The sequence below is a fragment of the Schistocerca serialis genome, chromosome 4, assembly GCF_023864345.2.
Source record: "Schistocerca serialis cubense isolate TAMUIC-IGC-003099 chromosome 4, iqSchSeri2.2, whole genome shotgun sequence".
Lineage (NCBI taxonomy): Eukaryota > Metazoa > Arthropoda > Insecta > Orthoptera > Acrididae > Schistocerca > Schistocerca serialis.
In genome coordinates, this window is record NC_064641.1 from 12,403,868 (window position 1) to 12,417,220 (window position 13,353).

The 13,353-nt window shown below is 38.6% G+C and overlaps 1 protein-coding gene and 1 non-coding gene across 2 annotated transcripts in view; both read right to left on the reverse strand.

The window, feature by feature from the left end:
• LOC126473704 (intraflagellar transport protein 172 homolog) overlaps window positions 1-13,353 on the reverse strand; it is a 358,573-nt gene that overhangs the window by 56,427 nt on the left and 288,793 nt on the right. The window contains exon 27 of the mRNA XM_050100944.1: window positions 7,011-7,155. Coding sequence (XP_049956901.1) covers window positions 7,011-7,155 — 145 coding nt within the window. The remainder of the gene's footprint in view (window positions 1-7,010; window positions 7,156-13,353) is intronic.
• On the reverse strand, window positions 5,429-5,503 carry Trnas-cga (transfer RNA serine (anticodon CGA)). The gene has a single exon. It is a non-coding gene; the product is annotated as a tRNA-Ser (tRNA).

Consider the following 13,353-nt stretch of genomic DNA (forward strand, 5'->3'; position numbering starts at 1 on the left):
AGAGAGAACACACCAAATATAAACACCAGAAAAGCGGATATTTTTCCCTGGATTAAAAATAAAAATATTAAATGCAGTATAAACCAGACTTGTGTCGATCTACAGCTCGTTAATTTATACAAGTCATGTGACAGAACATACAGACTTTACTTCCTTGCATGTGAATGGGGTGACACAGTTTTCAGTCTTGAATTTACCCACGTGTTAGTGTCAGTGTCGCCCTGTGCAATTAATTTGGGCAAAAGATAAGGCTATATGGGAGGAAAAAAAGCATTCAAGATAACATTCACCGAATCGCTGGTGCATAAGGCAAATAGACAATATCCCACCTGTAGCATGGGCACATCTGTGCGGGATGCTGAAAAGCTTCAGAAAGAATAATTTGACAGGGATGTGATGAAGGATATAAGGCTTGAACCTATCATCGTAAATTTACAATCAGATCATTTGGAAACAGACTCAAATAGAAGTGGTGGTGCTATTATAATGTAGACTTTGGAACAAAGTAATAATATTTCTTCGTTTAAGATTCGTGGTTTAAAAAATGTGTTTGTCAACATATCAGTTGCCTACATAATAATGAGAACTTCCTAGCCTTTTTGATTAGGACTTTGTATCCTTTGAATTATACAGGCTATAATGTTCAATATATTGCCCAAGGAGAAGTTAAGCTTCTCCCACCATGTTGGATGCTCTAATAACATGTGGTCTTTAGTACGGACAGGGACCTCGTTTGTTGAGTGCAGATGTGAGCCAAACTGATGACACTTTGCTCTCAGCTTCAGGATGTGATGGCTTTGGTTACACAGCTTGAGGCTTCAGTGGATGGGCACCTCTGTTGTGGACTGGCCGTGGGGATCCAACAGACACCCAGCACATCCGAGTCCTCCAACCGGTCCTCACTGGTGGACAGCCCAATTACTGCTCGCACTGAGGTTGACCCCTCACCTGTGTTCAATTGGGAGGTCGCCCTGGGGCATAGCAGGCGGTGAAAGACTTCCCAGGCAGTCACACATAAGGCCTCCCTGGTTTGTCTGACAAACAGGTCCCAGGGGTTGTCTGTGGCTGACACTGTTACTGAGCCAGACGCTGTCGCCTGTCCTGTTTCGGAGGAAACCTCTCAGCCTGCAAGATCCGGATAATCACAGAGGGTGGTATTACTGAAAGTTGGGAGCCCCAACATTAGGTGCATTATGGGGCCCCTTAGGGATATGGCTGCCAAGAAGAGAAAGAAAACCAATGTGCACTCCATGTGCATACTGGGTGGAGTCATTCCAGACGTGGAAAGGGTCCTCCCAGATGCCATGAAGAGCACGGGGTGCAGCCAATTGCAGGTGGTTGCTCATGTCAGTACTAATGATGCGTGTCACTTTGGATCAGAAGAGATTTTCTCTGGTTTCGAGCTGCTAACAGAAGTGGTAAAGGCTGCCAGTCTTGCTTGCAAGATGAAAGCAGAGCTGACCATTTGCAGCATAGTTGACAGGACCGATTGCGGACCTCTGGTACAGAGCCGAGTGGAGGGTCTGAATCAGAGGCTCAGACAGTTCTGCTACCGTGTAGGCTGCAGATTCCTCGACTTGCACCAAAGGGTGGTTGGGTTTCGGGTTCCGCTGAATAGATCAGGTGTCCACTATTTGCAGGAGGTGGCTACACAGGTAGCAGGAACTGTGTGGCATGGAATGGACGGTTCTTTAAGTTAGAGGGTCTTTCGGAAAACACAAGAAGGGCTTCAGCTACATAGGGTGCAGTCTGAACACAGGAAGAACGTAGATACAGGAACCATTGGTATAACAGCTGTAAATTGTCGTAGCTGTTTTGGGAAAGTACCAGAGCTCCAAGTGCTAATAGAAAGCACTGATGCTCAAATTGTTACAGGCACTGAAAGCTGGCTAAAGCCAGAGATAAACTCAGCTGAAATTTTTGCGAAGACCCTAACGGTGTTCCAAAAGGATAGGCTAAACATGGTTGGTGATGGTGTGTTTGTTGCTGTTAGAAGTAGTTTATCTTGTCGCAAAATTGAAGTAGATAGTTCCTGTGAGTTATGGGCAGAAGTCATTGTTGGCAACTGGAATAAAATAATAATTGGATCCTTTTACTGACATCCCAACCCAGATGATAGAGTTACTGAAAGGTTCAAAGAAAACTTGAGTTTGATTTCAAACATGTACCCGAAACATACGATTATAGTTGGTGGTGACTTTAATTTACCCTCCATATGTTGGCGAAAATACATGTTTAATTCCAGAGGTATGCATAAAAATGTGCTAAATGCATTCTCTGAAAATTATTTCAAGCATTTAGTTCATAAACCCACGCAAATAGTAAATGGTTGTCAAAACACACTTGACCTCTTAGCAATAAATAATCCTGAGTTAACAACGAGCATAAAAATGGACACAGGGATTAGTGAACACAGGGTTGTCATAGCGAGATTGAATATTATAACCCTCAAATCCTCCAAAAATAAATGAACAATATACCTATTCAAAAAAGCAGATAAAAATTCAGTTGACGTCTTCCTGAGGGACAATCTCCACTCCTTCCAAATTAATGATATAAGTGCAGACAAGATGTGGCTTGAATTCAGAGAAATAGGATCAGCGGCAATTGAGAGATTTATACCAAATAAATTAACAAACAGCGGAGCTGATCCTCCTTGGTACACAAAAGAGGTCAGAACACTGTTGCAGAAACAACGAAACAAACATGCCAAATTTAAACAGACGCAAAATCCCCTAGATTGGCGACATTTTACAGAAGCTCGAAATTTTGCGCGGACTTCAATGCGAGATGCTTATAACAGTTTCCACAACGAAACTTTGTCTCAAAACCTGGCAGAAAATCCAAAGAGATTCTGGTCATATGTGAAGTAAGTTAGCGGCAAGAAACAATCAACACCTTCTCTCCATGATAGCAATGGAGATACTATCGAAGACAGTGCTGTCAAAGCAGAGTTACTAAACACAGCCTTCCGAAATGCCTGCACAAAAGAAGACAAAGTAAATATTCCAGAATTTGAATCAAGAACAGCTGCCAACATGAGTTACGTAAAAGTAAATATCCTCAGAGTAGTGAAGCAAATTAAATCACTTAATAAAAGCAAGTCTTCTGGTCCAGACTGTATACCAATTAGGGTCTTTTCGAAGTATGCTGATGCATTAGCTCCATACTTAACAATCATATACAACCGTTCACTCGACAAAAGATCCGTACCCACAGACTGGAAGGTTGCACAGCTCACACCAATATTCAAGTTCGGTAGTAGGAGTAATCCACTAAATGACAGGCCCGTATCATTAACATCGATATGCAGCAGGATTCTGGAACATATATTGTGTTTGAACATTATGAATTACCTTGAAGAAAACAGTCTATTGACACACAGTCAACATGGATTTAGAAAACATTGTTCTTGTGAAGCACAACTATATCTTTATTCGCATGAAGTGTTGTGTGCTACTGACAAGGGATTTCGCATCGATTCTGTATGTCTGTATTTCCAGAAGGCTTTTGACACTGTACCACACATGCAGTTTATAGTGAAATTGTGTGCTTATGAAATATCGTCTAAATTATGTGACTGGATTTGTGACTTCCTGTCAGGGAGGTCACAGTTCATAGTAATAGAAGGAAAGTCATCGAGTAAAACAGAAGTGATTTCTGGCGTTCCTCGAGCTAGTCTTCCTTACGTATATAAATGATTTGGAAGACAATCTGAGCAGGTGTCTTAGGTTGTTTGCAGATGACGCTGTCGTTTATAGACTAATACAATCATCAGAAGATCAAAACAAACTGCAAAATGATTTAGAAAAGATATCTGAATGGTGTGAAAACTGGCATTTGGCCCTAAATATTGCCAAGTGTGAGGTCATCCACATGAGTGCTACAAAGACTCTGTTAAACTTTGATTACACAATAAACCAGTCACATATAAAGGCCATAAATTCAACTAAATACCTAGGAGTTACAATTACGAACAACTTAAATTGGAAGGAACACATTGAAAATGTTGTAAGGAAGGCTAACCAAAGACTGTGTTTTATTGGCAGGACACCTAGAAAATGTAACAGATCCACTAAGGAGACTGCCTACATTATGCTTGACCATCCTCTTTTAGAATACTGCTGCGTGGTGTGGGATCCTTACCAGATAGAACTGATGGAGTACATTGAAAAAGTTCAAAGAAAGGCAGCACGTTTTGTATCATCACAAAATATGGGAGAGAGTGTCAGTGAAATGATACAGGATTTGGGCTTGACATCATTAAAAGAAAGGCGTTTTTCATTGCGACAGAATCTTTTCACGAAATTCCAATCACCAACTTTCTCCTCTGAATGCGAAAACATTTTGTTGACACCGACCTACACACGGAGAAATAATCACCACAATAAAATAAGGGAAATCAGAGCTCGTACAGAAAGATGTAGGTGTTCATTCTCTCTGTGCGCTATACGAGATTGGAATAATGCAGAATTGTAAAGGTGGTTCGATGAGCCCCCTGTCTGGCACTTAACTGTGATTTGCAGAGTATCCATGTAGATGTAGATGTAGATGTAGAATGCAGCTGGATGAATTCATCAAAAGTCCAATGTTTCCACATGTAAACCCCTGTCATTTCCAAGGAATGGTCTGGATAAGGCCCTAAAATGACAGTAACTGTTACTGGTTGAAATATTGGCAGTTTTCGATGTTATCGTTCATCATTTCCTGGAGTTATTCACAGATGATGGTTAATTGTTTGCTTGTTCAATGGATTATAAATGAAGTGTCTCACTGTAATGTCGAACGAGTTAGTTTACACTCACAATGCCCATTAACAGCGAAAAATAGGACAACTTACTGACCATTTTTACAATTGTCTTTTCATTAGTCTTTCCTACCATTAATTCTTTTTTACGTGCAATGATTACACTTAACTACAGTCAAACACATCAACACACATACCTTATACACATTTTTAAAACTTCTATTGAGTACAAGCAGTTGTCAAGCAAATATAATGATTTCATTTGTGCTTGAAGGTTATTTTGTCGCGTATTACATTTTTACTTATAATGCAGTTGAAATCACAATAAATGATAATTACTGCAAGCAGTTTCAATAATCCTGTCAGTAGACAATTGTCATTTTGAGAAAAATTGTACTTCACATCTTCACAAAGCTGTGTCTGCTGTTCACGCCTCCCGATCAGAGTAAATCTGTGGAGCAGTGGACGCAATGTCGTCAAGACGTGAATTAATATTTCTCTCATGATGACTGATCAAAATTGGTTTTAATATTTACTATTCCCCTCAAAGATCTGAACGTATAATACGATGTACCGTAGGCAAATAAGCAATGCAGTTCAGCTATGTGGACTTTAGAATGAGATTTTCACTCTGCAGTGGAGTGTGCGCTGATATGAAACTTCCTGGCAGATTAAAACTGTGTGCCCGACCGAGACTCGAACTCGGGACCTTTGCCTTTCGCGGGCAAGTGCTCTACCAACTGAGCTACCGGAGCACGACTCACGCCCGGTACTCACAGCTTTACTTCTACCAGTACCTCGTCTCCTACCTTCCAAACTTTACAGAAGCTCTCCTGCGAAACTTGCAGAACTAGCACTCCTGAAAGAAAGGATATTGCGGAGACAAGGCTTAGCCACAGCCTGTGGGATGTTTTATGTGGACTTTGTTTGCACGCTCTCTGCTACTGCGCATGTGCAGTTCTTATTCCTCCACTGTTCCGTCTCTTTGCACAAAAGTGTCATCTTACGTGACGCGAGCTATAGCTGAGTACCTGGTATTAACCAGATATGCATGTATTTCAATTTTCTACTATTCCATCCCCTCTCTCTGTCCATCTACTTCTCCCCTTCTCTCAGTCCACTTCTTCCACCTTTCCACTCCCTGTCCATCTCTTCCTGCCCCTCGCTCATTCCAACTGCTCCTCCCCCCTCTTCCATCTACTCCTTCCTCCTTTGTCCGTCCGTTCCTGCCACCTCTGCCTGTCCATCTCTTCATCTTCCTCTCTCTGTCCACTTCTTCCAACCTCTCTGTCCATCTCCTCCCTTTCCCTGTCCATCTCCCCCCCCCCCCTCCTCTGTCTATTTCCTTCTCCCCTCTCCCTGTCCACGTTCTCCTCCTCTATCTCTCCCTCTTCGAAACTGAACTGGGAGGAACATATTTGGCATGTCTGCAAGAGAATAACAAGAGTAAGCTATCTCATGTGAAACTGACAGATGCATTCACTGGTGAGTATCTGAAGGTTGCATATTTCATTTTATTTCAATCGCGCATTTCCTATGACATAAAAAAAAGTAATCAGAATGATGTGCAAAGTTTCACTTAAGGAACTGCCATCCACTCTTTATCAAGCTGCAGATATTAACTGTTATTAATCTATACACACACACAGCATTGCTTTATGCAATAAGCAATAAATAAATAAATAAATAAATTCAGCACCAGAGAGATGGTACACTCTCACAATACAGAGTCATGGTACACCCTCACAAAACCAGATGCAAACTGAATCTTGATGTACCAAGACACAGACTCACAAAGACTGCAAACTCCCACAAAATAAGATGCTAAAATTTTTTTTAATAAACCTCCAGTTCATGCTTGGGCATTGCCCTATAATATTTTCAAAGTTAAGATGCATAACTGGTTACTCAAACACCCATTTTACAAGACAGCTGAAATATCTGAAATAAACATGGCTGACATTAGTACTTAAAGACGTTTCTAAAAGATAAGGAGCTAAATTGTAAAAATTTCACTATAATAATTATTCTCAGTTGTATATTTAATGTTCAATCCTATTCCACGGTAAGTAGTCAATAGTGAATAAACTGAATACTGAATGTTGTAATGGTTTTCACGCCTGTTTCAATACCTTATTTTATTTTATTTAACTCAGTATAAAGTGTAATGGCCACTACTTCAATTTATTGGGAATATAGGCCTTTTGATAACAGAAAGTAATGCAAAGTATTTTAATATTTTGTTTACAGTTAATATACTTACATTGGCTCTAGCTCCTTTGCGATTTTCTTTGCTTTGCTCCACTCTTCAGCAGAAATAAAGGTGTCTATTGCTTCTTTAATCATGTCAACATTTAAGTAAAGTTGAGCAGCTAAATTATATTGCTGGGCCTGTACTAATTTTGGACCTACAAAAGAGGCACTGTATGAACACATTGATACAATGCTATAACTGTTAGAAGATTCATTTTCATACACTGAATACAACAAAATAAAAACAAATGAATTGATGAAACATGACTACAAGTTAACTTATAAGGATGTTTCAAATGAATAATTTTCCAATTGCTTTTTTTTTAATACTCTGAGTACTTTAATAAGATTCAAGACACTCTCTTGTATTTTCATATTTAATTTGTTGCTTTTGTGCCACATACACTGATGTGCCATATAGCTTTTCTCAGTGCCCCAGACATGTTGCTTTGATGTTTCTGTAAACAAACTGAAAAATTATGGCTGGTCTCAGGTAATGAGTTACCTCGAAGTAAGTATGGTGATGTTTTGGAATACCTTGTAATCAGCCAATGACTCAAGACATTAACTGACAGAATTAAATGAGTCCCATAGTGACATCCACCTATAAAAGATGAGACAGGCAGATTGCCTTTAATTACAAGTCCATTTCATTCCTTACAGTCTTTTAAAATGTTTAATAGAGTGGCTAACAATAGAATATTAACTCATTTTCACAGCATAACTTGTTTTGTTTTCATAAAAGAATTATCAACACAGAGAAGCATATAGGATCTCACAAATGATGTCCTGGTGAGGCCAAAAAACAAGAACTATACTTTCTAAAAGGAAGCTGTGCCAAATGGGAAGCTGCAATATAATTACTTTATTCAGTGATTATTTTTGATAGCATTCACATTATCTAACAGAACGTACAAATATAATACCTCAATGTAAATATTATGCAATAATTAAAAAATTGACAATATCTAACAGCATAAGTCATAACCTGGTAGCAAAATCTTACATAGTTGCATAGTACTAAGTAAATATGGCTAGCAGTTGTCATCATGTGCCATTAATTATTAAACATGAGGGAGCATTTGTGTATTTGATACAGCTCTGAATAAGACCAGACACACAGAGACAGGCTGTCTATGATCAACTCCAGTTAGTAACCTGTACCAAATTTTGGATATAGTACGACAAGGTATTCACAGGAAAGCAGCTTCTGAAGTGGAAAAGAAGAAACAAGAAACTGATCACAGACATCCTTTGTTTGATCACGAGCCTCAATGACCAAGATTCAGACAAATAAAATGCATCTTGCTGGCAACTACTGCAATTCCTTCCTCCCCCAGAACTTGCTGAGTGGAACTTTGAAGAGATTTTTTGCCTGCCAAAGAGGAACCATCTGCAGGCTCACATCTGCCTTAGCCAGTATTACGCTGTCATATTTCTTTGTCAAAGTAGATATGTCAAATATTTGTGTTAAAGAAATTTGATGGTGAAATAAGAGAACTTTGTCAAATCTCGTCAAAGAAATATGATCAAATCTAGGACCTCGTTGTAGATTTGATCACAAAAGTTGCTTGTCTTTTGTTCACTGCAATGTGCGATGTTACCACTTGGAGCACTAACATCACTGCAGCTACCTGTCACAAGTAGTTCATTAGTAAACATGTAAACATGCTGTGTGCCATAAACTACAAAATTAATAGAAATGTATGATGCTGATGAGGCATTTTACAACGTGAGGTATCCTGGGCAGAAAAATAGATTAAGAAGATTGTGGAGTTCCAAAAAAAATTGTGGAGGTCATTAGTCATGAAATACAGCCAGGGTGCATGGCAGATGATATAAAAAAGAAAATTAATGGCTTCCGCTCAAGCTGTTCTCACAAGAAAGCAAAAGTACGTATCAACACACTTATTTAATTCACTGTACAACATATATTTACATGACATACAAATGTTTTACATAATTTTTTTCACTGCATATACTTGAAGCACACAATGGTGTTTACATAACATACAAGTAATTTACATTATTTATTATTATTATTGCAAATGGTTAAAAGCAAAAGTGGATCCAGTGCACAGGCTGTTTATAGTCTACAAGTGAACTGGTTGCACCTACTCAGGTTCCTGGACCAGACCACAGTGGCAGATAGTGTGTGTAATTTAGAGGGCACAGAAAGTGGCAGTGAACATGGAGCACCCATCTTAGAAAAAAAAATTGAGGCAAGTGCATTTGTTTGAATTTTACATTACGAAATGTGACTGTCTTGCCAGAGCACTTTCCAGCACCATTGTAAAATGTTTTCAAGTCTTCTCTAACTGCTCATCCATGTACTGGACCTCCACAGGCAGCTTGACAAACTATAGGTTCCATTTGCTGTAGGTCCTCAGCACTTTGTGACCCAAGATAAGTGCAACTTCGTATGACTATAGACACTGTTTCCTGATGGGTGTACATGTGTTTTCTCCTCTTGGTTAACAAACTCTGCAGTGTGCAGGCAGCTTGTGTAATTATAGTAACTGTTTCTGGAGGTAGATTGACGGTAATAAAAATCCTAAAATGACTGACAAGAATGCCAAAGCTGCTTTCCACTAGTCTTCTTCCTACCTGTAACTGAAAACTTTTTCTTCTTTAGTGATTTCCTTCAAGTGGTATGGTTACATAATGTTATAACTCAGAGAAAACGCTTTGTCTGACAGCACAACCATTAGAGTTGTAATATTTGTGTTCCCTAGCTTTCTGACTTCATGAATGTTCAGAACAGATCGGTCAATGAGGCACATCCATAGTTTGCTTTTAGAAAACGCTCCAGCATCACCAACATGCCCATTACTTCATGAATCAACAAACAAGAATTTGTAGGTAGCATCTACCATGGCACATAAAATTATGCTGTCAAAGGGTTTATAATTGAAGAGGTGAGAGCCACTAGCTTCTGGACATTTGATGTGAATATGCTTTTCATCCACTGATCCTATAGTGTTATAATAGTTCCAATTTTCCTTGACATCTTTTGCAATTTGCTCCCGCTCTTCTCTGCTTGTGGGTAACTGTAAATAAAATTTGGGGATATTTAAGGTAATATGTAACTAATGTTTTTCGTTTCTGAATTTAGAGCATTTCATTCCTATATTTAAAGCTTGAAATAGAGGTTTACTCTTCATCACAAGAGGAGACTGAAGTCACCTGCAATGAGCCATGACCACAGCCCCAGCAACATGAGCAATCTCCCACAAAGAGAAGAAAAGTGACAACAGATGTTCTTGTGGATGCACCAAAACATTAACAGCAGTGGATGATATGAGCAAGAACAAGTCCCAGCCTATCCAGGAAGATTGGTACAGTGCCTTTGCCACCCACATCACAGCTGAACTGCAGGAGATGGATAACGTGCAGGGGAGAGGGGTATATTTTTCGCAATGGGCACTATGCACGGTATAAATCATTTCCTGATATACAGGTGGGATATGCCGCAGGTGACAGTTCCACAATCACAGTCACAATCACAGCCACAGCCATCCCCCTCTGTATACATTCAGGAAACTTTTCAGAGGAGGAAGACACTCTTTAACACATAAAAAATTATGACCTCTCCATTCTACTACATCTATTTTTGTACCCAGGATGCCTCATGTTGTAAAGCACCTCATCACCTTCATACATTTCTATTAATTTTGCTGTTGTTGGGACACAAAATGTATATTTTACATTGTTCTAAAATACAAATAGTTCTTAATGCAATTAAAGTGTATTAAACATTTATTTACCTTTAGGTATTGGTCCTTTAGTGACTTATAAACTGCTTCACATGTTTCAAGGATAACTTTAGTTAATGTTCACTATGGCATTCGAGTGCTGTACTGTAAGCTAGAGTAACTTTTTCCTGTAGCAAGAAATCGGGGTGTTACTGTGAGCCTCTCTTCTGCAGATATAGCAGTTCGTAAGTGAGTATTGTGCTTTGTTGTATGAGGAGCCACTTTGCTGAGGGAATATTGAAACATATTCTGATCCAGCCTTAAGTAATTTATGTATAACTTTATGTCCTCTACTTGCATCTCACGTAGCAAATTTTGTTGAATGCTTTTATCCTCCTATCATAAGATCCATAGCTTCACCCAGGTATGTTTCTTTTTTTCCCCTGCTTCTCTTCCAAATGCGCACACAGTGAAATTGTGGTGCAAGCAACTGCTGCACATGATTACAAGTTGTTGCTGTCAGCCCCCTTGAATTTTGACGAAAAATATGACAACAGTGTAATATTCCTTTTCAGGGCCACGTCAAAGAAATTTGATGACTATTTGATCATATTTCTTTGTCAAAGAAATATGATAGTGTAATAACAGCCTTAATGGAGGTCGAAGACCTCAACAGATTGAGAACTGGGGAGTCACAATGCAAAGTCAGGGAATGAGGCTTCGCGAAGACAATGAAATTTGACAGTGTGGTGACCTGCAAAAGCGAGAACATCTGCTAGTTTCCAGGAACCCGTCATTATTTTCTGTCTGTATTTTATCAAATTTTCTCTGTAACTGATTCTTTGTATGTAATTAATCTCTCTGTGTGTGTTATTAATGCTCTACCAGTATTCTGGTAAGTTCCTGTCCTGGGCACATAAATAAATCTACTTACAGAAACATAAAGCTTAACAATTTAGCATATGTAAAACTTATCTACATTAGACAATGAAACCAACCAATTTTTGAAAATATAATGTAACTGGATACGTAAAAAAATCTACTCACAAAGTGGCGGCAGGAGAACACACACATAAAAACATTGAAATTTGCATGCTTTTGGAGCCAGTTGCTCCTTCTTCTGAAAGAAGGGTTGACGGGGAAGGAAGAGAGTTAAAGGAAATGGACTGGTGAGATTTCGGAAATGGGGAGAGTTCAGAAAAGTCGCCCAGAGTCTCGGGTCAGGAAAGACTTACCAGATGGGATAAGAAGGAAAGACCGATTATTGGAGACTGCACCAGACAATGTTTGAAAGCCTGAGAGCTTAAAGGTAGACTATCTTCCACCTTTAGGCCCTCAGGTTTTCAAGGCATTTTGATTTAGATGTCTTTGAAGCTTCCAGATAAGTGGAAAAGCTAGTTCCCTTCTTTTATATCCCCAACTCTTCCATTCTGGTTCTATTCAGATTATGCTCAGATGTCGGAAGCAAAATAAAGCAGAACATGGTAAATCCTTACAATGCAACTGGACAGAAATCTATTATAGTCCTCACACATAGACTGCCTGAAACTTAATTAAACAGCCTGGCATTTGCTATTTCAATCTTAGCCTAAGTAACCAGAAGAGAGACAAAGCAATTGTGTACCATAACTACTTGATATATGGTACTCTCTCTTGAGGAAATGCTAGTAACTTGACAAGAATATTAACCTAATGGAAAAGGAGTTTCCATCTATATTAAAATTTAGCACAGTGTAAAAAATTTAGAAACTAAAAAAAATGTATAGAGTAACATATAAAAGCATGCGTATGTGAGCTTAAATTAAATAATTGTAACAGTGTATAAGTCCCCATTGGGAAATTTTCAGCTATTTTTGAAAAACTAGGATTCTTGGTTGTGCTATCTGTCACACAGAGGAAAGCAAATTGATGTTTGTGGGGGATTCCATGTAGATATTCTGAAAGAGTCCAATTGAAAGCTTGACCTTGAAGTATTACTTGGTTCTTTCAATTTTACATCAGTTATTGACTTTTCTACTCAGGTAATACAGGAAAGCAGCATACTGATAGATAATGTTTTTATAGGACAAGATACATTTAATCAAATAAAAACTTTTCCTGTCAAGAATGGTCTGTCTGATCATGATGCACAGCTAGTCACAGTATATGACATAGCTCCATACAGTAATGCAAAAAAGTCCTCCAAAATTGCATATTTAATTAATGATTTAACAACTGCAAATTTTAGGTAAATCTTGCAACATAGACTGAGATGAGGTGTACATGGAACCTGAGGTTAATTTAAAATCTAACCTGTTTCTTGATACCTTTGTGACTATATTTGAAAACAGTTTCCTTAAGAAAACAGTGAAACATAATAGTAAGAAACAATCTAAAAAGCCATGGCTTGCTAAAAGGATAAAAATATATAGTAAACAGAAAAGGGAAACGTATCTTACAACTAGAAGCAGTAATGATTCATAAACAGTCAAACATTACAAAAACTACTGCACTGTGTTAACAGGGTGTATATGTGGACAAGAAAGAAAATTCCCAGATTTTTCCCGGATATCCCGGTTAAAATTACACATTCACCCGGGTGAAAATACACTTTTTCCGTTTTAAGTGGCAGTATACTCTTCCTCGGCGCTGTAAAACTCATCAATCCTTTGAATGTTT